General features: G+C 40.6%; 1 protein-coding gene across 5 annotated transcripts in view; it reads right to left on the bottom strand.

The window, feature by feature from the left end:
* CLYBL (citramalyl-CoA lyase) overlaps nt 1-25,409 on the bottom strand; it is a 254,668-nt gene that overhangs the window by 103,003 nt on the left and 126,256 nt on the right. For all 5 annotated transcript variants that reach the window (XM_043582320.1, XM_043582340.1, XM_043582333.1 and 2 more), the window contains exon 2: nt 4,721-4,907. In XM_043582320.1, coding sequence (XP_043438255.1) covers nt 4,721-4,907 — 187 coding nt within the window. The remainder of the gene's footprint in view (nt 1-4,720; nt 4,908-25,409) is intronic.

Raw genomic sequence — 25,409 nt, 5'->3', positions numbered from 1 at the left:
ACCCAGGGCTCAATCTCACAACCATGAGCCATGACCTGGGCCAAAATCAAGAGTGGGTTGCTTAACTGGCTAGGTGCCCCAGACCACAGAAACTTTGAAGCAAAAGCATTTTAGAGGATAAAGAAGGTCAGTGCATAATTATAAATGATTCAATATAAAAGGAAGATATAATAATTCTTATTTTTATATACCCAATAACATAGGCTCAAACTACCAGCAGCAAAAATTGATAGAACTATAGGGGGAGACTGGTAAATTCTCTACTGGAGGCTAAATTTCAACTAGCTTCTCACTTATTGATATATCAAGCACATAAAAGTCAGTAAAGATTTGGACATTTGAACAACATAATTAACAAGTTCGGTCTAATGGAAAAATACATAGAACTCTAGTCTACTAAACAGAAACAACACATTTTTCTTAAGCACACATGGAACAGTTACAAAAATAGCTCATGTAAAGCAGAACTCAACAAATTCCTTCCTTCCTTCCTTCCTTCCTTCCTTCCTTCCTTCCTTCCTTTTTTAGAGAGACAGAGAGAGTGAGCATGGGAGGGGCAGACAGAAAGAGGGAGAGAGAGAATTGCAAGTAGGCTCTGTGCTGTCAGCACAGAGCCTGACTCAGGGCTTGAAATCATGAATCATGAGATCATGACCTGAGCTAAACCCAAGAGTCAGACGCTTAACCAAGTGAACCACCCAGGCACCCCAGAACTCAACAAATTTTTAAAAATCAGCACCATTCAAATCACCTTCTCTATTCATCACGCAATAGAGGTAAGCAATAGAAGAATAAATAAGAAATCTCTCATATGCTTGAAAATTTAAAAATTCTTAGTCCCTGCTACTCAAACTGTGGTTTGCAGACCACTCTGGGTCCACAAACTCTGATCATGACCATGACACTAGGAGGTAAGTATGAATTGGGGGGATAATAATTTAGAAACTTCCATAGTACTTGACAATGCTATGACATCCAAGCAACATTTAATTTTTCTAGAAATTCATTTTTTTTTGTATTTTATAAAAGTATCCATCTGCAATAGATTACAAATGCTTAAAAATGAAATAAAGTAACAACAACAAATAAAAATAACCAAATTGGTTCTTCACCACAGGGAGTTTGGGAAGCACTCTTTAGTATCTCCTGGCTCAAGCAAGAGATCAAAATGCAAATTAAAAAGTACTTAGAACCTGGGGCTCAGTCATTTAAGTGTCCAACTCTTGGTTTCGGCTCAAGTCATGATCCCAGGGTTCGTGGGATTGAGCCCCAAGTCGGCCTCTGTGCTGACAGCATGGACCCACTTAGGATTGTGCCTCCCTCTCGGCCCCTCCCTCCACTGCACATGTGTGTACTCTTTGTCTCTCTCTCTCAAAATAAATAAACATTAAAAAAAGTACTTAGAACCAAATGGTAATAAAAAATATATGTTCTTATAGACCTATCTGGTTAGATTATAATTATTTACATTTTGCGTGTCTCACCACCAGTCTTTGAGTCCTCCATGTTGGGGATCATGCAATCGTCTTGGTTCCTCTCCTTGTCACAGTGCCTGAGTATTGAGTATCTAAATTTACATATTTAAACTTACATATTAAATATATTTAAATATTTCCTTAAATATTTACTCAACTAAAATAGCAGTCCTGGAATCCTGTCTCTCTTTATTCCACTCCTACTTTCTTGGTGTTGCCCAAGAGTCATGGAGATTCACCAGAAATTTGTGCCTTACTTGGCTTATTTTCACTGTGTCCCAGCAAGCAGTGGCTTATGCAGTCCTATATCTCCTCAAGCATTTAACAATGAAAAGAAAAAGATAAGAGGGGTGTGGAGACAGTCTTTTCATCATCCATACTTGGGAAGGTGAGCTGGTAGTGCCATCCTTGACATGAAGGAGCTACTTAAACACAAATTGGATTAGCAGGACAGGATTAGAGCCTGCTGGAAGGTATTATACACTTATAAACTGCTCTGTAGAACTCTTATTGTTTTCATTACAAGCCCATACTCCACAGTGTCAATCAAATGAAATATTGAATTAGCCTATTAATAAAAAAGAAGTAAATTGAGATATAAAATGAAGCAACTAAGTTCTAATACTGGAAGAATATTGATTAGACAGTAACAGTTGAGTTTAGCAAAACTATAATTAGAACAAAATAAAAAAAGAATATCTGAAATGAATTTTTTTTTGAAAGAGAAAGAGAGTAAGGGAGGGTCAGAGGGAGAGGGATAGAGAGAATCTTAAGCAAGCTATTAACTACTTTTCTATCTCCAGCACTTCAAAAAGAAGATGGTAACAACTAGGTACTGATACAGGTTCTTCAAGATCAAGTCTCATCTACTTAACCTCATTTTTCTGGCAAGGTTCAGGGGGAGAAGGTATTTCTAGGCAGGTAAATTGGGATGGTATCTTCATTTTTAAACAGCATTAGATAAAAATCTCTCATAATATCCTCATGAAAAGATTGGATTTTAGGAAAGTTGGGTGATCGAATGACCATATTCACAGTATTGATCCATGAAACTGACCTCTCCATGCCTCAGTTTCCTTATCTGTAGAAGGAGTACAACAGTAGTACCTCACTGGGTTGTTTATGAAACTAAAGCCCTTAGAACAGTGCCTGGATGTCAGTCAGCACTATATAAATAAAACATGATCAGAAGCTTCTAGTTGCATGCTTGTTCAACACTTGGCTCCAACCTCTACAACATTTCCATCAGAAATTTGTTAAATGCCTGGCAAATTCTCAAATGCTATTAATGATGGATAATAAAATCAAAATCCAAAAAGACCTTGATAGGCAAGGGCTAGGAAATAACATATATGAGATAAAATTAAGTCCTGGATAGAGAGTTTAAGAAAACATTTTTTACAAGCACTAGCCTGGTTTGCCAGAACTTTCTGTGGTAAGAAAGGGAAATTCAACTGACTCCCAAGCTCAGCATGCATAAAACAGTAGCAATTAATGGAAAGTTTAACTGCATTAAGAGAACTGAAGCGTCCTGATGAAGACACTGTCTGGATACAGACGCAAAGATGGCGGGCATGTCTCACCCATCATGAATTCTTCCCTCCCCTTCCCTTAGTTTCCTCCTAAGAAGTGGCTCTGGGTACAAGGATGAGCTTGAGAACACCAGTGAACAGTAAGAAAATGTGAGGCAATAATGGACCATATTTCAAACTTATCTGGGTGGAAGGAAACATCCTCTGGTGGATACGGGAAGATAGCCTCAAGATTTGTGAAGAATATAATTAGAAGTTTATCAGGGCACCTAATGGCTCACTGTGCTACATGCTAAAATAAATTCCCCTCTAATCATGATTACTACAGGATTTATCTAATCTATTTCCTATAGGAAATCAAGCTACTCCCAGGCATTTTATCAAACTTCTTCCTCATAATAATCCCTGTCCCTGACAAAAGAAGATTTTGTCATCCCACAGTACAGATAAGAAATGGAGGCAAAGAAGTAAAGTGAATTGCCCTGGGTCACACAGAACTGAAATTACAATTTAGTATCTAATCTTAGAGTGCACTACATGAGTTTTGGAAGGGAGCATACTGGAAGCACATTATATCCTTCAAGAAAAGGCCTATTTACCTTAATCTCTGGGAGAAAGAAGATTAATTGTATTTTCCTTGGGGCATGCCAAAGATGTTGAGGAGACGCTTTAGATTCCACACGCTCATTCTAATCCTTTTCCAAATACTTGGAAAGTCTTGCTTTGACCATTAGGAAGATGCTAGAAATTAACTTTTTTTTTTTTAATTAAGGCAAATATTTGCTAGAATCTCCAAGGAGAGCAATTAATCAAGAAAGTTGTACAGTACGGCCATGCTATTTCAGATCATTTAAGACAAGAAAGTATCCAGATAGGCATGAATCCAGATGGCCAACTCCCTCTGTCCCTGAGCCCCACAATCTATTCCCAGACAGCCTCACTGTCTAGGGACAGACAAAGGTCAAGTAAAAACATGTTTTTAACTTAAAAAGTTCCATGCAAACATAAATTATTGTTATAATGATTTACACCTAATTATTTCACCTAATTACTGAATAAATCCATGTTCATTATAAAAAGCTGGAAAATAAAGTTAAGCAAACCAAATGAAGCAAAAAGCACCCACTCTGCTACCACCCAGTAAGAAACTTTTGTACCCGTTTACAACTGGATATATTTTAAGGCTCAGTTCTGTGGTCAGGCCATGAGGAAATCAGCCCAAAGCTGCAACCCTAAGGTTCTGTGCGTAGCTTCCCTTAAATTAAGTAGGGAAAATGGTGACTTATTCATAGAAGACTATCTTTTATTTTCTTGGCACTTATCCCAGAAGCCATAAGGCCATTACTCAATATTAAAAAGACATGAATTCCACATTGTGTCTTACTGCTCTAAAAATTTACAACACAAATTTCAGATTAAATAATTTACCCAAACTGGTAAATATCATAGCCACAATGGATTCAGTGTCTATCTCTTTATCAATATATACACATAGTCACATATACTGAAGGTATACACTGGTTGGGTTCTTCCTTTGTCTTGGAGAAAAGAGACACATTCAAAACCCCTATGAGGGCTTGATCAAGAATATATTAGTAAATAGCAAAAGGTGAGTATGGTAGAATCTTTCCAACTAATGAGCAACGCTACCAAGACAGCACCAAATTGCAATCCATTGCTTTTTCCCATCTTAAGGAAAAATCATGCTATTACCTTTTTGTTCATAGCAACACCATCCTCACAGTCGAGCACCGCACAATCTACATTCAAGGAGGGAATCTTCTTTATTTTCTTTTCATCATTTCCAGGTACATAGAGCACTGCTCTCCGGGGAATGTACTTGTGATTGGAGGAGGAACTGTATCCAACCCTGGGCACATCAGCTGCCAGAAGTGGTTTCCTGCAGGAGACATAATTGGTGTTAGTCTAAAATAGGATCTATTTACGAATTTTTGCAAAACCTTATTTTAATGCAAAATTAAAACCGAAAACATGATAAGCTAATTTCAGCAGATCACAATCACACAGCACAACTAGGAGAACAACAACAGAAATAACCAAGAAACAAAATGTCATTTTGGCTGAAGTTTAAAAAATATATAGCACTGTTTATTGAGACGATCTTCAGAGAAAACAAGTGTGTACCAACTTCATCTTGGAAAAACACTTCCAATATTAGTATATTATCTAGATAGTACCCATGGACAAAAAGAAAGGAAATTTATATCCAGAAGGTCCCAAATAACATTACTATCTTCAATTTTATGAAACTAAAAACAGAAAATAAACAACCTATGTTAAGCATTAGTGTATGGCCCTCTCTCTGCCAGTGAGTCTAAAGTAGGCAAAGAAGTGATTCAAGTTCAATGTTAACAACAGACAAGGATGGCTGGCCACTTCTTAAGTGAGCAGAATAGATAACGAATGAGAAAAGATCATTACTAGCTCTGGAATGGTGGCCAACTTCATCACTGAAAACTTCAGGTGCTTCATCTATAAAAATGATACTAATTTTGCAGACTATTGAGAGGCTTCAGTGAAAGGAAATAAGGCACATGAAGTGCTTAGCGAGAGCCTGGCAGGTGTGGGTGGTGGGCATAGAGAATGCTGTTGTTCTTAATGAGAAAACTAGGTCTGGATATCAGTAGCCCCTGCCTGCTTCTGACCTCTGCTCTCTCTCTCCTTCCATTCCCTACTGCATTCAGTTTAGCCTCCTGTGGAAATAAGAGTTGTTGGCCAGAAGCTTGTTTGGCTCACTGCAGCCCTCGCGCCTAACCTGATCCATAATTACGTGCTATGGTTTGGCCCATAATATGTGGTAAAGGAAGGTGAAATCAGTTTTCACATTCAGGACGAGCTACATAACTTGTTGGTCCCAGAGTAAAATGAAAATGTAGACCCTTGTTCAAAATTTATTAAGAATTTTAGGTGGTGACAGAAAAACATCAAACCAAGCACCAGACCCTTCTAAGCACAGAGCCATGTGTGATGGTGCAGGTCATACATTCATGAAGTCAGTCCTCCCCATAATAGACAAGCTATATGTCATGAAGCACCCAGTTAAGGTTAAAGCCACAGCAAGTCAGAAATGCCCTATGTTTTACTCTGCCCTGAGTAAACTGCATCATCCTTTCCAAAAACGTGTCAGCTGTACTTATCCTAAGTTAATGCCATCTGTATTTTACAAAGCTGTAATATTCTGTCATGATTACTGTGCCTTGTGACAATGAATCTCAAGAAAAATCATTCACTCTTTGGCCAACCGATTCTATGTGTGACCCTCCCATTCCTTCTTGTGGCCAATCTTAATACACTAGAAAACTTGAGTCTTAGTCTTATTTTTCCATAGCAAAAGCACTGTACTACGTGAGGTATGGTGAGATACAGATGGGTTTTAAAAGTGTACATGTCTTACAAGACACTTTATTTAATATAAAACATACAAGGAACAAAAATATATTATGGCCAGTTAACTGAAGAACAACTGAACTGTCATCATTTTGCATTGACTAAAAATATCTAGCTTCTTTTTTTTTTTTTTTTTTTTTGAGAGAGAGAGAGAGCAAGTTGGGGAGAGGGGCAGAGGTAGAGAGGGAGAATCTCAAGCAAGCTTCAGGCTCAGTGAAGAGCCTGGCATGGGGCTTAATTCCATGACCCTGGAATCATGATCTGAGTGGAAATCAAGAGTCAGATGCTCAACTGACTGAGCCACCCAAGGGCCCCTGGTTTATCTTTTAAAAAGGGAGAAAATATAACTATGTAACAGTAACAATCACATTTTACTTATTCACACTGGAAACCAAAAGTTGCAACATATTCATTTCCTTAAAATTTGTAAAAACACAATTAAAGGAGATGAAATTTTATTTACCAGGAAATGCTTGGGGGGGGGGGGAGTCAAAATTACTTTTCACCATAATTTGTTGTAACCACACGTGTAAAACCCAAAAAGAGGATGAGAATGGCTCTAGTGGAAAGAGCTTCATGGGTCCTTCCTATACCTCTCACTTCACCTGACAGAGTAAATATCTGGACTTCTCTGTCCCACTGGCAACTGACTTTCATTTCATGAACATAGGAAATAGCTTCTGACTGCCATTTTGGATTCAGCCACTGTGGTCTCCAAGCTACACTATTTGAAATTTTTTTTTTTTTAACATTTTCTCATTCTTGTGAGACAGAGAGACAGAGCATGAGTAGGGGAAAGGCAGAGAGAGAGGGAGACACAGAATCTGAGGCAGGCTCCAGGCTCCAAGCTGTCAGCACAGAGCCTGATGTGGGTCTGGAACCAAGAACCGTGAGATCGTGACCTGAGCTGAAGTCGGATGCTTAACCAACTGAGCCACCCAGGCGCCCCCAAGCTACACTATTTGAATCTCAAGACTGAGCTCCCAGACATAGCTCATGCTGTAAATCATACCACCATCATATGCTAAGCTCTAGAGCAAATCATTCCTAACATGTTTATATGAAGTCTGATTTTATTTATTTAAAAAAATTATTTATATTTTAGTTAATGGTGCAATATTGGTTTTTCAGGAGAATTCACTGAATCATCACTTACATACAACACCCAGTGCTCCTCACAAGTGCCCTCCTTAGTACCCATCACCCATCTAGCCCATCTCCCACCCACCTCCCTCCATCAACCCTGTTTTTTTCTCTATCATTAAGAGTCTCTTATGGTTTGTTTCCCTCTCCCCTCCTTCTTCCCCCCACCTTCCCATATGTTCTCGTTTTGTTTCTTAAATTCCACATATGAGTGAAATCATACGGTATTTATCTCTCTCTGACTGATTTCATTTAGCATAACACACTCTAGCTCCACCCACATCATTGCAAATGGCAAGATTTTATTCTTTTTGATGGCTAACATTCCATTGTATACCATATTGAAGTGTAATTTAAAACAGATGATCACTTAAGAAATCTCCTGCCAGGGCACCTGGGTGGCTCAGTCGGTTAAGTGAGACTTTGGCTCAGGTTATGATCTCATACTTTGTCGGTTCGAGCCCCTCATCAGTGCTCTGTGCTGACAGTGTGGAGCCTGCTTTGGATTCTCTCTCTCCCTCTCTCTCTGTCCTTCCCCTGCTTGTACTCTCTCTCTCTCAAAAATAAATAAACTTAAAAAAAAGTCTCCTCTCACTGTTAATGATGTTTTTGGTTTCTTGGATAGTATTTACAATCATTAAAACGGTGTTTTGCTCATATCTTCCCCTGCTCAAAAACTGTCAACAGCTCCTCACTACCTGTATGATTAAGTTCACTCTCAGCTGATATTCCTTTCCTCAACTTAAAGCTCATTATTCCTACTCAGTAAGTATCTACCCTAGGAAACTTAGATTATGACTGTCTGTACAACATGCTGCAATCATTGTTTCCAGAATACCTTTGCTTCTGCTGTGCTTCTGATGGAAAAATCTTCCTTCTCAGTTTATTTGAACATTAAGGATCCTTCACGTTCAGTTCAAGGTCCCCTCCAACCTTGAGCCTTTCTTAACTATTCTTTAAACTCTCTCTTCTTTAAGGGACACCTGAGTGGCTCAGTCAGTTAAGCGTCCAACTCTTGGTTTCGGCTCAGGTCATGATCTCACAGTTCGTGAATTCAAGCTCTGCACTGGGCTCGATGCTGACAGTGTGGAGCCTGCTGGGATTTTCTCTCTCCCTCTCTCTCTGCCCCTCCCCTGCTCACTCTGTCTCTCTCTCTCTCTCAAAAATAAATAAATAAACATAAACTCTCTCTTCTTTAAACTCTTATAGGATTTATCACTCATAACCAAACCAGAACCAGCAAAGAACTGGTTCTGCTATCAAGGCAAAGTTAATCAAAGCGGCACAAAGCTTTCTGGAAAGGCAATTGATGATACAAATCAAAAAACTTTAAAAGTTTCCTACCTTTTGAGCCAGTAACTTCAAGTTATTTGACAAAATTCCTTTTGGGAACTGTTATAGATTGAATGTGTCTCCCCCAAATTCGTATGCTGAAATCTAATCCCCAGTGTATTTGGAGGTGGGGTCTTTGGGAGGTGATTAAGTCTTAAGGGTTCTGCCCTTAGAAAAGAGGCCCCGGAGAGCTCCCTTCCTCGATGCCACATGAGGACACGGCGAAAAGACTGACATCTACAACCAACAACAAGGAAGCGAGTCCTCATCAGACACCAAATCTATCAGAGCTTTGATCTTGGACTTCTTAGCCTCCAGAACTGTGAGAAATAAAGTCCTGTTTTTTATGTCATCCAGTCTATGATATCCTGCTGTAGCTGCTCGACCGAACTAATAGACAGGAATCTATCTTAAGAAAGTAACTAGAAATAAGACTAGATATGTACAATATTAAGAAACTGAAAATCTTCAGGCCCAAAAGTTGGATGAATTATATGTATATTCAATGGAATATGCTGCTATTGTTAAGAATTATGTTTATAAAAATATTTAATGTTACAATAACTATTGGTTTGTTTAATGTTTGTTTATTTTTGAGAAAGAGCATGAACAGGGGAGGGGCAGAGAGAAAGGGTGACAGAGGATCCAAAGTGGGCTCCACACTGACAGTAGGGGACCCAAAGCGGGGCTCCAACCCAGGAACTGTGAGATCACGACCTGAGCTAAAGCTGGATGCTCAATTGGCTGAGCCACCCAGGTGCCCCAATTACTGTATTTTTAAACAGAAGATGTAACATTATATATGCAATAACATTTCAACTTTGTAAAAAATGCAAAGAAAAATATCTGAAAGGAAATACATTAAAATGTTATTAGGGATGCCTCTGAACTATAGAATTGTTCTAGGATTAAGATTTTTCTGCTTCTGCACACTTTTTTCCTATGTTGCATATTTACTAGAAAGAGCATCACTCCTTTTAAAAAAATTCCTTTTATAACTGGTTTAAAAAAATCAATAAAATCATTCGAAAAGTCTCAAAAAAGTGTTAAGATGGACCAAATGCAACTTGGGGGCTAAATGCCATTTTTGACCTACAAAAATGGTAATTTTATATGGTTCAACCCAATGCTGTGATTGGCATTCAGAAGATGGGATGAGAAGCAAGCTGCCATGTCACTCCGAGTGTTAATTTCCTCATCAGCAAGAAGCAATATACAAGCTACCTTGTACAGGGGAGAACTCACCACAAGCAGTAAAGCATCATGCACTTACAGCTACTATGAGTATCTGAAGCTTATCACCCGTATGTGATGCTGGTCGGCACAGCCCTGCACCAGGAGAGTCTTGTCTCCAGCACCCTCAACTAGACCTTGAGCTGAGGGAAGGGCAGGATGAGGTCTCCTCCACCCTGCTCAGCAAGGGCCTCACACATTACCTTACCATCTAAAACAGTTGGCAATCTAGAGGTGGGGATGTAGGGCTAATTTGCAAACACACTGTCCTTATTCTTCTTGTGGAAGAGTCACGTTTTAGTGGTCATTACAGGTAGGAGGTCATTTTTATTCCCTCTCTCCTTTGCCATCCTGTAAACTTGAATCCAACCCACTGCCTGCTGCTGCTTCTATGTGTTTATTCCATCCTTTCCACAAACACAGTTTTTACATCTGAGTTTAGGGCCTCATAAACCTAGACCTAGATGGCTCTTATCGATCCTGCCTTCCACTGAGCTCCTTCATTTGTTCGTTTGTTCATTCACTCACTCCTTCAGTAAGCACTTCTAAGCACCCATTGAGGGACCTGCACTGGGCCTCCACCAGCACACGTCAGGTTCCTTTGTGTGAATATGAAAAAAGTGCCTCCTCACACTTTCCAGCAGGTGGAAGGGTAAAAAGATGCCTTCTGCTCCCGAGGCAGCATGCTTCGGTGCATGGAGACAGGTCGAAGCTCAGCCCCAATACGTGCCTCCCTGTAAGTGCCCCTGATCAGGGCATACCCCACACAACTGTACACAGTGGCCTTGACTCACATTGTGCTGAGCACTGTGGGGAGGTGCCACAAAAGAAAAAGGACATGCCCGTAAGGTCCAGGGAAGAGCACCCACAGGATGGCCTGCAAACAGCTCAGGAAGGCTAAAGGCTGTACATAATGAAGCTCAAGGGAAAAAGATCAAAGGCAGCAAAACTGTTTGGAATAATGAAAAGAATAAAGGTGTAGAGGGGGTCTAGGCTTCTGGTTCTATCATGGACTCTCAGATCCAGGAGGGGGCTGGCACTGGGAAGGTGGCCAAAGCCCATCTCGGCATCTGTCCCCAAGCCTCCTTCCTCCCTGTACCGCTGGTATGTCCTCTCCTTCCCCATCTCTGGCTGTTTCAAAATCTGTTCCCTACTTGAGTTGTGCTCAGCACTGACTACTGAGTATGAATATAATTGCAGTAGGTGACAAGAGCTAACTTCTTTTATTTTATCTTACATATTTGAAGTTAGGGCCTCTTGATAGTCAACATGTAAATGTATTCAAACAATATGCAAAATAGGGGCTTAAGATGAATTGAAAAAATCTGGTAGCCTTATGGTGAGTTCTCTCTACAGAAGGACCTTTCTTGGGGTAATATATCCTTCAGAAGGTCCAGGGGTTCTTCTGGCTGAAAGGGGGTCCTCCTGGCCTTGTTCTGGTTTTCCCCCTTTTCTCCTCCACCTGATACACTTTTATTAGCCACTAATATAACTAGAGGTATCCCTAATGCTACAGGGGTTTTCCACCTGGAATTCAATATAGCCATCACTCAGGGACCTTTTAAAAATGGTCAAGTTCTGGACCTCACCCAGTGTAATCAAATTCAATTCACTGGTAATATGGCCAGCGTCTCTCAAATACATATATTTGAGCTAAGTCCTTGCCACTTACATGAGTGTGACTGCAAACCAGCACTATTGGTCTCTTACCTGTCCTCATGTGAGAATTTCCTGTCCCTCATGGTAGTAACTACTTGAAATCATCTGGGGAACCTTCAAATATGCTGACATTAAAGCTCCAGCCACAGAAAATTTGGCATCATTGGTCTGAGATAAAGCCTGGCTTTTGGACTTCTAAAAGCTCCCTACGTGATTCTGACGTGCAGCTCAGTTGGAGGACGACCGTCGCCACATGATTCCAATGTGCAGTCACTACCCTAATACAGGAAATTTTGCTCCAACAAAAATTTCTCTTGAGTCATGTGCTACCATTATATACAAGCAGATGCTATGAAAATAAGATCATAACTGAAAATGCATCAAACCAGAAAAAAAATCCACATTTAAAGAAAAATGTTTCTAAAAAGAAAATTAACACACAAACTGCTGACAATATTTGAAATAATGGTAATAATCAACTAAGCCAATGTCCACTTTAAGATGTGCAATTTGGTATGTTATTTCTGAACCCAACTTGGTGGTTTCTTTATGTAGCTAATGGCTAGTACAGAGGTCTCTACTGTGGCTGCACATTATGATCACCTGGGGAACTTAGAAAAAGAAAAAAATCCCAGTCCACACACCCTAACCCAATTAAATCAGAGCCTCACAGTGAGTTTCAGGCATCAGTGTTTCTTGAAAGCTTCCGAGGAGAGTCCAAGTGCAGTCAAGAGAGGGAACCTCTGCAGCAGGGTTTGCAAGTACAACCGAAGTATCTTACTAGAAAGGACTGAAGGTTGTTGGACTTCAACAGTTGCCAGAATTGAATCCTACCATATTTAGGCCACGAGTTGAGTACCAACTGTGTGATTTCCCAATACCCAAGTGACTGGGGAATGATACTGTTGAGAGGCATTGTGGTTTTCTTTGCTTGGAAACCATGATGTTCTACACCATCCCCCACCCACTAAATCAGTGGCCACTACCTGCAGGGGCTTGAAGGTGGTGGTGGTAAGTGAACAGTCATGAAGTCCCTGATCAACTTGGAGCTTCAAATTAGAGTCCAAGTGTGAAGTCCAAGTATGGACCAAGTCCGCAGTGAAATGATAAGCTTGCCTTTGTTAACAGAGAAGGAAGATTTCTTATTTCCGATAGCTTGAGGGGCTGGATCTGGAGCTCCCAGGAAGTGGAGTGAGAGAGGACGGGGGTTTAAAGTAAACAAAATCTCCACCACCAATAGGACTCAAAGCTACTCTGGATGCTGAGCACAGTTTGCTGGCCGGGAGGTTGATGGGGGGGGGAGTCCAAGTGATGAAACTGGGGGAAGATTCTGCCTGGCCTCCAACTCTTTAGAAACTTCTACTCGTCCTCAGTGCAATGCAGTGAGGAAGAGTACTCCAAGACAAGCGACACTGTACTCTTACTTAGTAGTTTCTCATGACCCATGACCCCTGAGGCAACCAAACGGTTGCATCAGTTGAGTTTTGCTACAGTGCCCCTGACTTGGACCCAGGTATCCTGCTGAATCTTTTTTTTTTTTTTAATGTTTATTTATTTTTGAGAGGGAGTGGGGAGGGCCAGAGAGAGAGGGAGACACAGAATCTGAGGCAGGCTCCAGGCTCTGAGCTGTCAGCACAGAGCCCGATACAGGGCTCAAACTCACAAACTGCAAGATCATGACCTGACCCCAAGTCGGACACTTAACTGATTGAGCCACCCAGGCACCCCAGGGATCCTGATGAACCTTACCCACTCTGTATTTTCCAAGGAGTCACATTTCCCCTTACTTGGAGCCAATTTAACTCAAATTTACAGTTTTCATAAAAATCACATGATCATCTCAACAGATGCAGAAAAAAGCAATTGACAATTTTTTTATGATAAAAACACTCAACAAACTAGATCTGAAGGGAAACTCCAAAATCTTGAAAAAGAAGGACTAAATTGAACGTAGTACAGACAGAATCCCAAGTTAACAAATACCAGTCACCCAGCCTCTCGTTTCCTGAGAGCCCACCAGTGCTCTAACAAAGCGTCCAAACTCATGCTGTTTTGCTTCTGAAGTTATAATGAACTCATATTCCAGGAAGAGCCCTGTAGATCAGACAGTTTTACAAACGCTGGGCCAACTCATTGTTGGCCTATTTAACAAATGTATTTTTATTTATGTGAAATGTGTTTATACAGAAATTGGAGTTTTTTAAATAGCAATTAGATTTTATTATATCATATTTAAATTTTGTTAGAAAATGTTGATGACCTGGGGAAAATGGATGACCTGGGGAAGGGAGGAGTTTATGTCAGTACACACAGGTCAGGGACTGGGGCCTGTTGGCTGGACGCTGCTTTCAACCCAAGATCTGCTTCTAGTTATCACTAGGGGGGTCAGATCCCTGGACAAAGCACAACGATAAAGCAGGCAAGTGTCCAAATCCAGAATGTTGCGTGGGCAGAGCAGGAAGAGGGATGAGGCCTGGAGAGATCTCTTTTCACAAGCAGAAGTTCTCTGAAGCCAATGTTGGGCAAAACATGGGGTCCAAGGTCCAGAGACCCTCTCTGAGTACTCCACATCTTATCCTTGACCCTGATAGACGGCTCTAAGATGACTTTGCCTTACCCGTGGGTGACCCTCAGCAAGCACCACAGGCTGGAAGGCTCAGCTGGAAACATGGAAGGCCAAGGACTTCTGAGTGTTTCCCTTGTCACATCCCTACTGTCATTTCATAAACACAAATGTTTTGATCCCTTAAGTTCAGAATCTAATACTCTCTTTGAATCATCTAAATGGCAGTCCAGACTTGACCAAGTGAAGATAAGAACTTGATTCAGGACTTTTAAAAGTCATTACATCACTTCTTAAATTCAAAACCAAGTTAAAAAGCAATTATTATAAAGATAATAACTTAGGTCATAATTAATTCTAAATCATTTTGTTAAATTCAAGTAAATTTATCAAACAAAAAATTTTAGTGTACTGATCAACCTCAGTATTGACCATACATTCAATGATGTATTCAAGCTGTTTACCAGTGCCTTTATAATAGGACTTTAATAATACTAAGATGGTTAATTTTACATGTCAATTTAACAGGCCTATGGGTGTCCAGATATTTGGCCAAACATTCTGGGTGTGTCTGTGAAATTGTTTCTGCACAAGATTAACATCAGAATTGGTAGAATGAGCAAAACACTGCTTTCCCTAAGGTGGGTGAGCCCTAGCCAATCAGTTAACGGTCTGAATAGAACAAAAAGGCTGGCACTCAATCCAAATACAAGGAATTCCTCCTACCTGACTGTCTTCCAGCTGGGACATGAATTTCTTTTCCTGCCTTTGGACTCAGACTGAGACATCAATTCTTTGTGGGTCTCAAGCCTGCTGGCCTTCAGACTGCAACTATAACATTGGCCGTCCTGGGCCTCCCACTTGCTGACTGCAGATCTTGGGACTTGTCAGCCTTCATAAATGTGTGAGCCAATTCCTTATAATACGTGTATAACTTATACACACACATACACACATCAAAGATATATCCCATTGGCTCTGCTTCTCTGGAGAACCCAAAAACAATTCCTACATAACCAGTCATGCCTTCCACACACCTTCACACTGTATCTCCCCATCTTGCCCCAAGACCCCATCATCATCCCAGGTCCTCTCTGCCCCTGTCCAGCCTCCTCCCCCACACCACAGTCAGGGTGGACCTTTACAAATGTTAATGCGATCGTGATAGTCCTCTGCTCCAAATCCTTTAATGGCTTTCAGGTGTTCTCACATTAAAACCTAAATACCTTAGCCTGGCCAACAAGCCCCTGGCTGCCAGCCCACCCATCCCCCTCTGCTACTACCCTCCATCACAGGGATCTGTTCCCAGTTCCCTGATTGAGCCATACTTTTCCTGCCTGTCTCAGAACCTTCCCACATGCTATCACCTCTCTGGAAGGTTCTTCTTCCGGATCCAAGCATGAATGTTTCCTTCTCATCCTTCAAGTCTAAATGTTACCTCCTCAGCAAAAGCTTCACCAACCCCTTTATCTAAATCAAACTCCTGATTCTCAACTCCATATTCCTGTTTGTTCCTTTCACAGGCTTTCTCCTTTTGAAATGAATTAATTATTGGCCTGTTGACTTTTTTTTTTTTTTAGATTTATTTTGAGAGAGAGAGCACAAGACAGCAGGTGAGCAGAGGAGAGGCAGAAAGAGAGGGAGAGAGAGAATCTTAAGCAGGCTCCATGCTCAGTGTGGAACTCGACACGGGGCTCAATTCCAACAACCCTGGGATCATGACCTGAGCTGAAATCAAGAGTCAGATGCTCAACTGATTGAGCCACCCAGGTGCCCCAGCCTGTTGACTTTTTATTGTCTTTCTTTTACTGCCTATTTATTGTCTCTTCCACAGAACAAAATTTTTCCATTTCAGGTATCCCATATAGTAACATCCTTCCTATTTGGTGGATGAGGAGTAGACAATTTAAGGGCTCAAAAGCAAGGGTGAGGATGCATGGCACAGTGTGGCCACTGAGATGCTACAGACAGGCACTGGAGCCTTGAGAGGCTGAGGCAAAATGGAGGACAGGGAAGACTTTTCCCATCCTGGTAGTGGCAAAGGAGGGAGGTGGCCATAGCAAGTGCCCAAGGATGGCGGGGCCAGAGATGTCAGAGCTGAGGGCAGCAGGAGAGGGTATCTTGGCCTGACTTTGGCCGTGTTCTCAGGTGTTTGTCACTGCCTGTTTTCCAAGCTCGGCTCTCCAGCCTGCCCACACCCCTCTCAGAAATTCTTTTTCTGCCAAAGTCAGCCCCAGCTACTGTTGGGCACATACAACTCTACACTCCAGTGCATAGGATCCTGGGGAGCAGGTACCTGATCTGTGTCACTCCTATCTGTGTACTCTCAGCAATGTGTGTCGCATATAGAGGGACTCAGGATAAGTAAGCTAATGCAGGGAAGAACAGACTCGGGGCTAGCTGGGTGATGGGCTGGGGACCCAGTGTTCAAGAAGAAAAGGCCACATATTTCCATTAGCCTCTGTCCTCAGAAGGCTAAAAATGATAGCAGGCATGACCCTTGTAATGCTCTTTGCAGATTTCACCAAACTATCTTTCCAAAAGGTACTAAATTCTATTCTCACCAGCAATGCAGCAGACTGCCTAGCCTTCCAGGTGCTCCTGCACAACCCTTTTTACTTTTTATACCATGGTTTTGGACATTCAAGAAGAAGAGATGTGATGTTGTGAGTGAAGGCTGCCATGGAAAGGGACTGGAGGGGCACCTGACTGGCTCAGTTGGTGGAGCATATGACTCTTGATTTCAGGGTTGTGAGTTTGAGCCCCATGGTGGGTGCAGAGATTACTTAAAAAAATAAAATCTTAAGAAAAGAAAGAAGGGTACTGGATATGTGAAGCCATGGGGGAAAGTTTATAATGACCTTATTTGAACAATGATGAAACAGTCTATGGATTGTATTAATCCTTTAAAATCGGCGTTCCCCACCTGGAGCTGACCTATATTCTAACATTTTATACTCCTGCCATGTCAATTTTTTTTTATTAAGGCAAAATATATAAACACCAGAGTCACCATTTTAAACATTTTTAACCATATAATTCAGTGGCATGAAGTACATTGTGCAGCCATCACTACCATCCATCTCCAGAACATTTTATCTTTCCAAACTGAAACTCCATGCCCATTAGACATTAACTCCCCTACTCCCCTTCCCCCAGTCCCTGGTGACCACCATTCTATGTTCTGACTTCATGAATTTTACTACTCTGGGTACCTCCTAGAAATGTAATCATACATTTGCCTTTTTGTGTCTGCCTTATTTCAGAGCATAATGTCCTCAAGGGTCATCCATGTTGTAGCACGTGTCAGAATTTCCTTCCTTTTTAAGGCTGAATAATAGTCCATTGTATGGAGGTACCATTTTGTTTATCTATTCACCCGTTGGTAGATCTTTGGGTTATTTCTACCTTTGTACTACTGTGAATAATGCTATTATGAACACTGGTGCACAAGTATCTGTTTGAGTATCTGCCTTTAATGATTCTGGGTACTTACCCAGAAGTGGAATTGCTAGATCATATATTAATTCTATATTTAATTTTTTTTAAGGAACTCTCATACTGCTTTCCAATTTTACATCTCCACTCAGATATTACTTTAAAGCATTTTATGCTGCAACTGATTCCAGTAATTACTGAAGTTTGGATAACTTCAGTTCAGAAAAATAAATTATGTGCCCTTTAGAAATTTCCTTCCAAAAATTTTAAGTTATGGTAAATTTTCATTTGTTCATAAATATAAGAAATAATAAGAAAACAAGGCATCATTTAAAAATTATACATCAATAAATTCTTATTTAGGATATTGTGCAGAAATGATATGGCCCTTTAAGTTCTTTTAAAGAGATTTTGAGGGGCACCTGGGTGCCTCAGTCAGTTAAATGTCCGACTCCGGCTCAGGTCATGATCTCACGGATTGAGTTCAGGCCCCGCATTGGGCTCTGTGCTGACAGCTCAAAACCTGGAGCCTGCTTTAGATTCTGTGTCTCCCTTTCTCTCTGCTCCTCCCCCGCTCATGCTCCCTCTCTCCTTCAAAAATAAATAAACATTCAAAAAAAAAATTAAAGAGATTTTGACTCGGGACACCTGGCTGGCTCAGTCAGTAGACTGTGAGGCTCTTGATCTCAGGGTTGTAAGTTCAAGCCCCATGTTAGTGTAGAGATTACTAAAAAATAGAATATTTTAAAAAAGAAAACAAGAAATAAAGGGATTTTGACTCTAAGAGCTGACCAAGGTTAAAAATAAAAATTTCTTGGGTGTCTTGCTGGTCAGCAGGGCATGCAACTCTTGATCTCAGGCTTGTGAGTTTGAGCCCCACGCTGGGCATAGAGTTCACTTAAAAAAAAATAATAAAGTAAAATAAAAAATTCTTATGGAAAAGTCTGCACAAATCCAAGGTATATGACAGATTCCTGATGGATTCTTCTACTTGGAGCTGGATCTTCAATCCTTTGAAGGGTTGGAGGAGTATAATTGAGCTATATCATTCCTCTTCTAAGTTCATACATTGGGTAAAACTGAGTTACGTGTTGCATGGCCCACGGGTCTGACCTCACATGCCAATTCTGATGCTTACGGAAGAATGCTTGCAACTAGAATGAGGATAAGAGCCCATTAACTGATATTTTCCCATCCCTACAAAAGACAGTAAAATTCACCTATGAATTTCAACTATGCTTATGACTTAATAGGTATTTATGCAAGCATCTATAATAACTGAGGCCTACTTATGTTCTTACTTTGCTAAGTTCCCAACTGCCCAGAAAGATTCCCTATTCTGAGGAACTGTTTCCGTTACTATGGCAACAGTGTACAGAGAAGGAGGGAGCTTTCCCCGGGCACGAGAGTAAAAGAACAGCTATTTGTTCTCCCATTGGCAGAACAGGGCCATTCGTGAGATTAGCATGTGGTGCTAATACAAATAAGCGTGCAGCCCACTTCAGAAAAGCCGAGAAGACACTTTCAGGGCAAACTCTCATGAAGCAATTATATTGCACCTGAATCAAGTGCTCCATTTTGTACTGAAATGAAGAAATAGTTTTTTGTGTCCAAAGTAGACACACAAGATAGCAGTTTGTGGTCCACTGTGGGGGCACTGATGGGGCAACCCAGAGGCTGTGGGCTCATGAGGTGCCATGTACAAAGAGGGGGACTAGTGAGGGAACTCCCTTTTAACCTATCCTTGCCATGGAACCCCAGAAACAGAGGGGAGGAGATGGAATAAAGGGCAGACTTTATCCTAAAGCAGTGGTAGGGAGGAAAAAGTCTGTATTTATGCCCAGTTTGGTAAAGTTTGTGTCATGCTGTTTCAGGGCAGATCTCTGCCTCCTCAGACCATCAGAAAACCAAAAGGCAAAGCAAGAGACCCCTACAACAGGTGTCTTTTTTCACACAGAACAAGAAAACAAACATCCATGTCAAAAATCCAAGATTCTCATTATGCTCAGTGACATAAGCCAGACACAAAAGCCCAAATACTGTATGATTCTACCTATAAGAGGTACTTAGAGTAGTCAAATTCAGAGACAGGAAGTAGAATGGGGATGGAAGGGGGATGGGGAGTTCTTTAATGGATACAGAGTTTCAGTTTGGGAAGATGATAAGTTCTGAAGATGACGGTGATGGCTGCACAACACTGAGAATGTCCTTAATGCCACTGAACAGTCCACTTTAAAGGAGTTAAAATGGAGAACTGTATATTATGTATATTTTACCACAATGAAAACAAAAGTTACCAAATCTGTTTTCCTTGTCATATCCATGCTATCATTTCATAAACACAAATGCATTGATCAAATTCAGTATCGATCATGTATCCAATAAATACCGAGTCTACCACAGTGGGCTCTTGTTGGGTAAGGGCTGTGGGCTGAGCAAATGTGGACAAGAAGCTCTGCGCCCAGCAGACCCTCAGTTGCGCATGCATCTTGGGCCTGGCGTGGCTGCAGAACTCTGGTTCTCCACACATTCACAGCCTGTATGGGGAAAAGTCCCAAGGAGAAATACCTACAATGGTGTGACCATTAATGGGTCCCAAGGAAGAGGGCAAGTTTTCCATGAGAATGGAGACCCACCTTTACATGCCTTATGGATTAGTCTTTATTTCTAACTGTGGCACAGGCACCTTGCAGAGTTGCTCTGCCTGTGAGGCTGAGGCAACTGGCAGTACCTCCGAGGGTAAACACTGCCATTTTTCAAAAAAAGAAAATTAATGTTTGTTTATTCTTGTGAGAGAGAGAGAGACAGAGAAACAGAGCACAAGCAGGGGAGGGGCAGAGAGAGAGGGAGACACAGAATCTGAAGCAGGCTCCAGGCTCCGAGCTGTCAGCAGAGTCCTAAGCAGGGCATGAACCCACAAACCGGGAGATCATGACCTGAGCCGAAGTGGGATGCTTAACCAACTGAGCCACCCAGGTACCCCAACATTACCATTTTTCTGAGAGGAAGAGGAGGGGAGATAAGAGCTCGGTACTGGCCAAGCCCAGCCAGTCCAGCAGCAGACAAGGAGGAAGAGGAGGGGGGAGGCTATTGAAAGGAGATGAGGGAGAGGAAGAGAATGAGGAAAAGTAAAAGAAGGTGGAGAAAGCTGGGACCTGCGGGAAAGTTGGGGTGGATGAGAAAAGTGGGAGTGAAGGAAGGCAGGCGGAAGTGAGGGGCAGAAAGGGACAGTGGGGGAGGGGAGGCGAGATGAGAAGAGCTTTGTTTTTCCTCAAAGCTCCTTGTTTTGTGTTGAGGAGGGGATGACAATAGAGCATGTGCCTGTGACTGGGCATTCGCAGTAATCCCACTTTCTTGCTCTACTTTTGGTGAGAGAAGGAGGAGCAGTTTTATCTGAACAGAAAACTGGAGGGATTTTTTTCTTGGAGTGACACTGAGGTCAAGAGGGAAACCTGCACTCCTTCACTGAACACGTTTAAGAACACAATGCGATTAGCATCTCTTCTGTTTCTGGGCTGCTTCCACCCAGGGCTCCTAGAAACACAAAGAAGTCCAAGGATGTTGTCCATTAATAGTTAACTGTTGATGTTGCTGAGAACTTGGTCCAGGAATGACACTCAGGACCCACAGAGATTTGATAGATGAATTTCCATGTGTGATCCCAGCATCGGGAACTAGATAGATAGTACCTGTCAAGCACAGAACAGGGAGTTTTGGTGAATTGTAATTAAAACCTAAAGGGCACACCATCTGATTTCCCTTTGCCTCTGTAGAGACGATTTGGAATTCTGGATCATGAATCTCTGAGCGTGAGCAATAAAGTGCATACTCGTTCCATTCCTGACCAAACAGCCTTCTGTTTAGATAGTTCATTGTTTGCATCCCTAAGAAGATCTGATTCTAAAACACGTTGCAGAAACGATAGTATTGAGTAGTTAATGTATTAAAACAGCCAGCGTGGATAGTTTAGGAAACATTCCCATAGGACCACCAGAAAATTTCACAAAAAAGGCCATTCACAAAATATCTCCATTTAGAGATTCCATTAGTAACTGGGTTATTCTACCTCAAAAATAATAAATTTAAAGCTGGGATGATTATTTCCCGAAAGAGCTTTAGAGGTAACTGAGCAACTGTGAACTAGAAAGATCAATTTCTCCTTAACTTTTTTTTTTAAAGGTCACGAAAGAAGACTGTCAACCTGACAGATGTAACCATGGATTCTTTCACAGAGTTCTTCAAAAGCTCAAAGGCTGCTAAATGTGTCAAATTAATGCATTTCCCCCATGACCGGTTCTTTGATATGAAAGTAATCATGGGAGATTTTTTTTCCCTCCAGAAAATGGCTCTACAATTTTGAGAAAATAGTTCTTTCCATATCTTAAAATTTTTTTTGTAACTGTCACGAAAATGATGTGGGTTAATGGAATCTCCATTTTCTTCCTAGATTCTCTCAAAAATTCCTTTCAAGTGTCAATCTCAATGAAATAAGGCCAAAATGTTACATAGCTTAGAATTTTGATATTTCGTTAGCTATAGACCTTTGATTATCCTGATTTGTAGATTTTGGGAGGATTTAATATTGATCTCTCTCTAGCACTGAATAATTTTTAGAAAAAAACACAGTCTGAGTCTAATTGCCAGACCCATACCACACACACGAAAGCTGTGAATACAAGCTGTGATCACGAATCACGTGTATGTGGCTTTGATTGTGTCGGACTCACAATAAGATTAAGATTGTTTTTTTTTTTCTTCTTAATTATTCAGAGCTAAATGTGATAAAAATTAAAACTAAACATATGGATGTGATCATGAGGCTTTTCTAACATAGTTTTTTTTTTGTTTTGTTTTTAAGTATGTGTAATGTGCCACAGGCATTAATTCCTTTAAATATCTATTTAAGGCAAGACTTCCTAGAAATTGCTTTAATTTTAGGGGAGCTCAGGTTTTTGTTTTTGTTTTTCTTAATTCAGTGCCACATTTAGCATGTATCATCTTGAAGTGCAAAAGAGCTTTTATTTTCCTTATTTTTAGTTCTCCCCCCAATACCACTCTTTTTATTAAGTTTTAAATTTTAATGCCAGTATAGTTAAGTAAAAAACCACTCTTATTGAATACGTATTGTTACTTCGTTTTTGATGGAATGAGCAGATTAAATTCAGACAGTAACATTTTTAGTGTAAATATAACGGGAATAAAATTAAAAATTAAGAGGTGAATCTTTCCATAAGCTATATTTTGGTTTACTTGTGACTTGATTCACAGTTTTCTATGATAATAGCAAGAGAGATGAAATAGGTTAGCCAGAGAGCAAGATAACCAATTTTTTGTGTTTGTCTTTGGAATGCATGAACTAATTTAAAAGCTAATTTAATTTTACATTCTATCTAGACTAACACTGATATTTGTCTTCCTTTGGAAAGTGCTAATGATATGCTATGAAGTAGGTGACTCAGAAGACTATTGGATGAAAAGGACAGACCACTTGAGAATGACAAACCGTTGAAGGTTTTCATGTCACCAAATGGACAATCTCCAAATGATTCTTCCTCTGACTCTGGTTTCAAAAATGCAAGCAAGGTACAGGGGAACATTTAAGCTACAAGTCAGGAAACACAAAACACCCACTCTTAGACCAGTCTCTGAGTTCAGCTTCTGATTGCCTGGCATATTTCCCAACAACTCTTGGGCACTGTGGTTCCATTCTTCCCTCTCATATCTTCTTTCCACTCCCACTTGTGCCCCCTCAAGTTTTTGTTGCTAACTCTACATTTAGCTGAGCTCACATTTCTTTGCTAAGCCTAAACTCCTAGATTCATTTTCCAGGGGAATTGGTCCTTACTCTGCTGGCCATTTCTGCCTTCCCCCTGGTTCCATTCACTCAGCTTGGGTTAGGCTGGTGGACTTAGCAGAATGCTGACTGCCCACATGGGCCAACCAGCTCCCGGTTGGTTTATGTTTGATTAGGTTACCCCTGCCAGATCTCTGGGACCGTAATATAAGTTCTGAATACAAGAGGATCTATTTAAGCAACTAAATAGTTCATAAACCAAATAAGAGAGCAAACTTTGCAGTCATTTTCCCTGGCATCCAGCACAGCCTAAGAGCTCAGTTTGTCCCATTCCCAGCAAGACGAGTAGACTGCAACAACAATCGAAGGGCAGGGAAAACGATAGGATATTAAATTACAAAATACCAACATTTGCATAGTAATTCTCACTAATTAAGAATGAAAGATATAAGTTGTTTGTTATAAACACCACCAGGTCTTGAGCAAACACCAAGAGCTCACCACAGAGCTAAACCAAGCATTTGTCTAATCAAAGCCACTTTCCAAAGCGTTTTATTAGTACAGCTGCAGAGCACACATTTTATCACACATGCTAATAATCCCAGTTATGGCGCCTACATTTTAATCATTTGTTCTAGGCTTGTTTCTCAAATAATTAACACTAATGAATGGTCAGAATACCTCGGATCATATATGTCTAATCGCAGTCAAGAGCAGTTCTTGTCTGCATGTACATTTCAATTTACCTCTGGGGATAATGTTTGTTAATTGTATTTCTTTATACGAAAGCGAAGAAAAAGGCAGTTCAGGAAAAAAGGGACTAAGTGTTCTCCTCTATCCCTTTGTTCCCACAAGAAGCTAAAGTCACTTCAAGAGGCACTTAATCCCATCATCCGCGGTCACAATTGCCTTGCAGCATCAATCAAAAAGAATCTGAAGTAAAATGATGCAGCTATATTGTGTAATTAAAAGCAATTCAGGTAGTTATTGCTTGGGGCCCTCTGAGGGTCCAAATACTTAAAATGGCCCTGCAGGGATCCTAAACACTGTAGTGTTTTAAATTTGGTCACCAACAAGATCTGGAGGAAAGGGAGGAATATGCAAAAAAACCCCCACAAAAACAAAAACCCAAAACAAGAACAAAAAAGCCTACCACCCTGTCCTCGTGTGAATTGTAAAGCAAAAGAAAAGAAGAGGGAGAGCCAAAGTCTGAGGTGAAAAAGCCCCACAGTCCCCAGCAACAAAATGAAATAAACAACACAGAAAGGCAGGAAGGATAAAAGAGAAAACAACCGATGGCTTCAGAATTCAATAGTCCCTGTTGCGATCTACTTTTTGCACTTAAGGGGGAAAAAATGTGTACTAATGTTGACTGGGTCTCTTCAACATGAAACGGAATAGCTTTGTAGAATCTACAATATAACAGGTAGAGGCTATCTGGAAATTCAAACTTACTAAGAAAATATGAAGTAAATTTATGGTATGTCTAATTCCACAGTTACTTATAAAGGCAAGATGTGAGTACCCTTTAAAAGTCTGGTACAGATTTCTACCGCAATTTACTTAAATCATTAAAAAAAAATTAAATGTTGAAGCTTTCAAGTTTCTTAATTTGGCTTTTTAAGCCAACATAGTGTATTAACATAGTGTTTTCTGCTGTGTGCTTTCAACAAAGAGCCATCATTGATAGAAGGTTGGGAACAGGCATAATTCTCTGGTTTTGATTCTCGGCTAAACTATTTTTAAGTAAAAACACAACTCCTCAACAGATGTAAGACTAGATGTTAAAATAACAATGTGTGTTTAAGTTTTACCATCATTTCCCCCTTTAT

Source organism: Prionailurus bengalensis, chromosome A1 (genome assembly GCF_016509475.1).
Source record: "Prionailurus bengalensis isolate Pbe53 chromosome A1, Fcat_Pben_1.1_paternal_pri, whole genome shotgun sequence".
Taxonomy (NCBI): domain Eukaryota; kingdom Metazoa; phylum Chordata; class Mammalia; order Carnivora; family Felidae; genus Prionailurus; species Prionailurus bengalensis.
The sequence above is the reverse complement of the archived record's forward strand: the minus strand, read 5'-3'. Positions and strand labels throughout refer to the sequence as shown.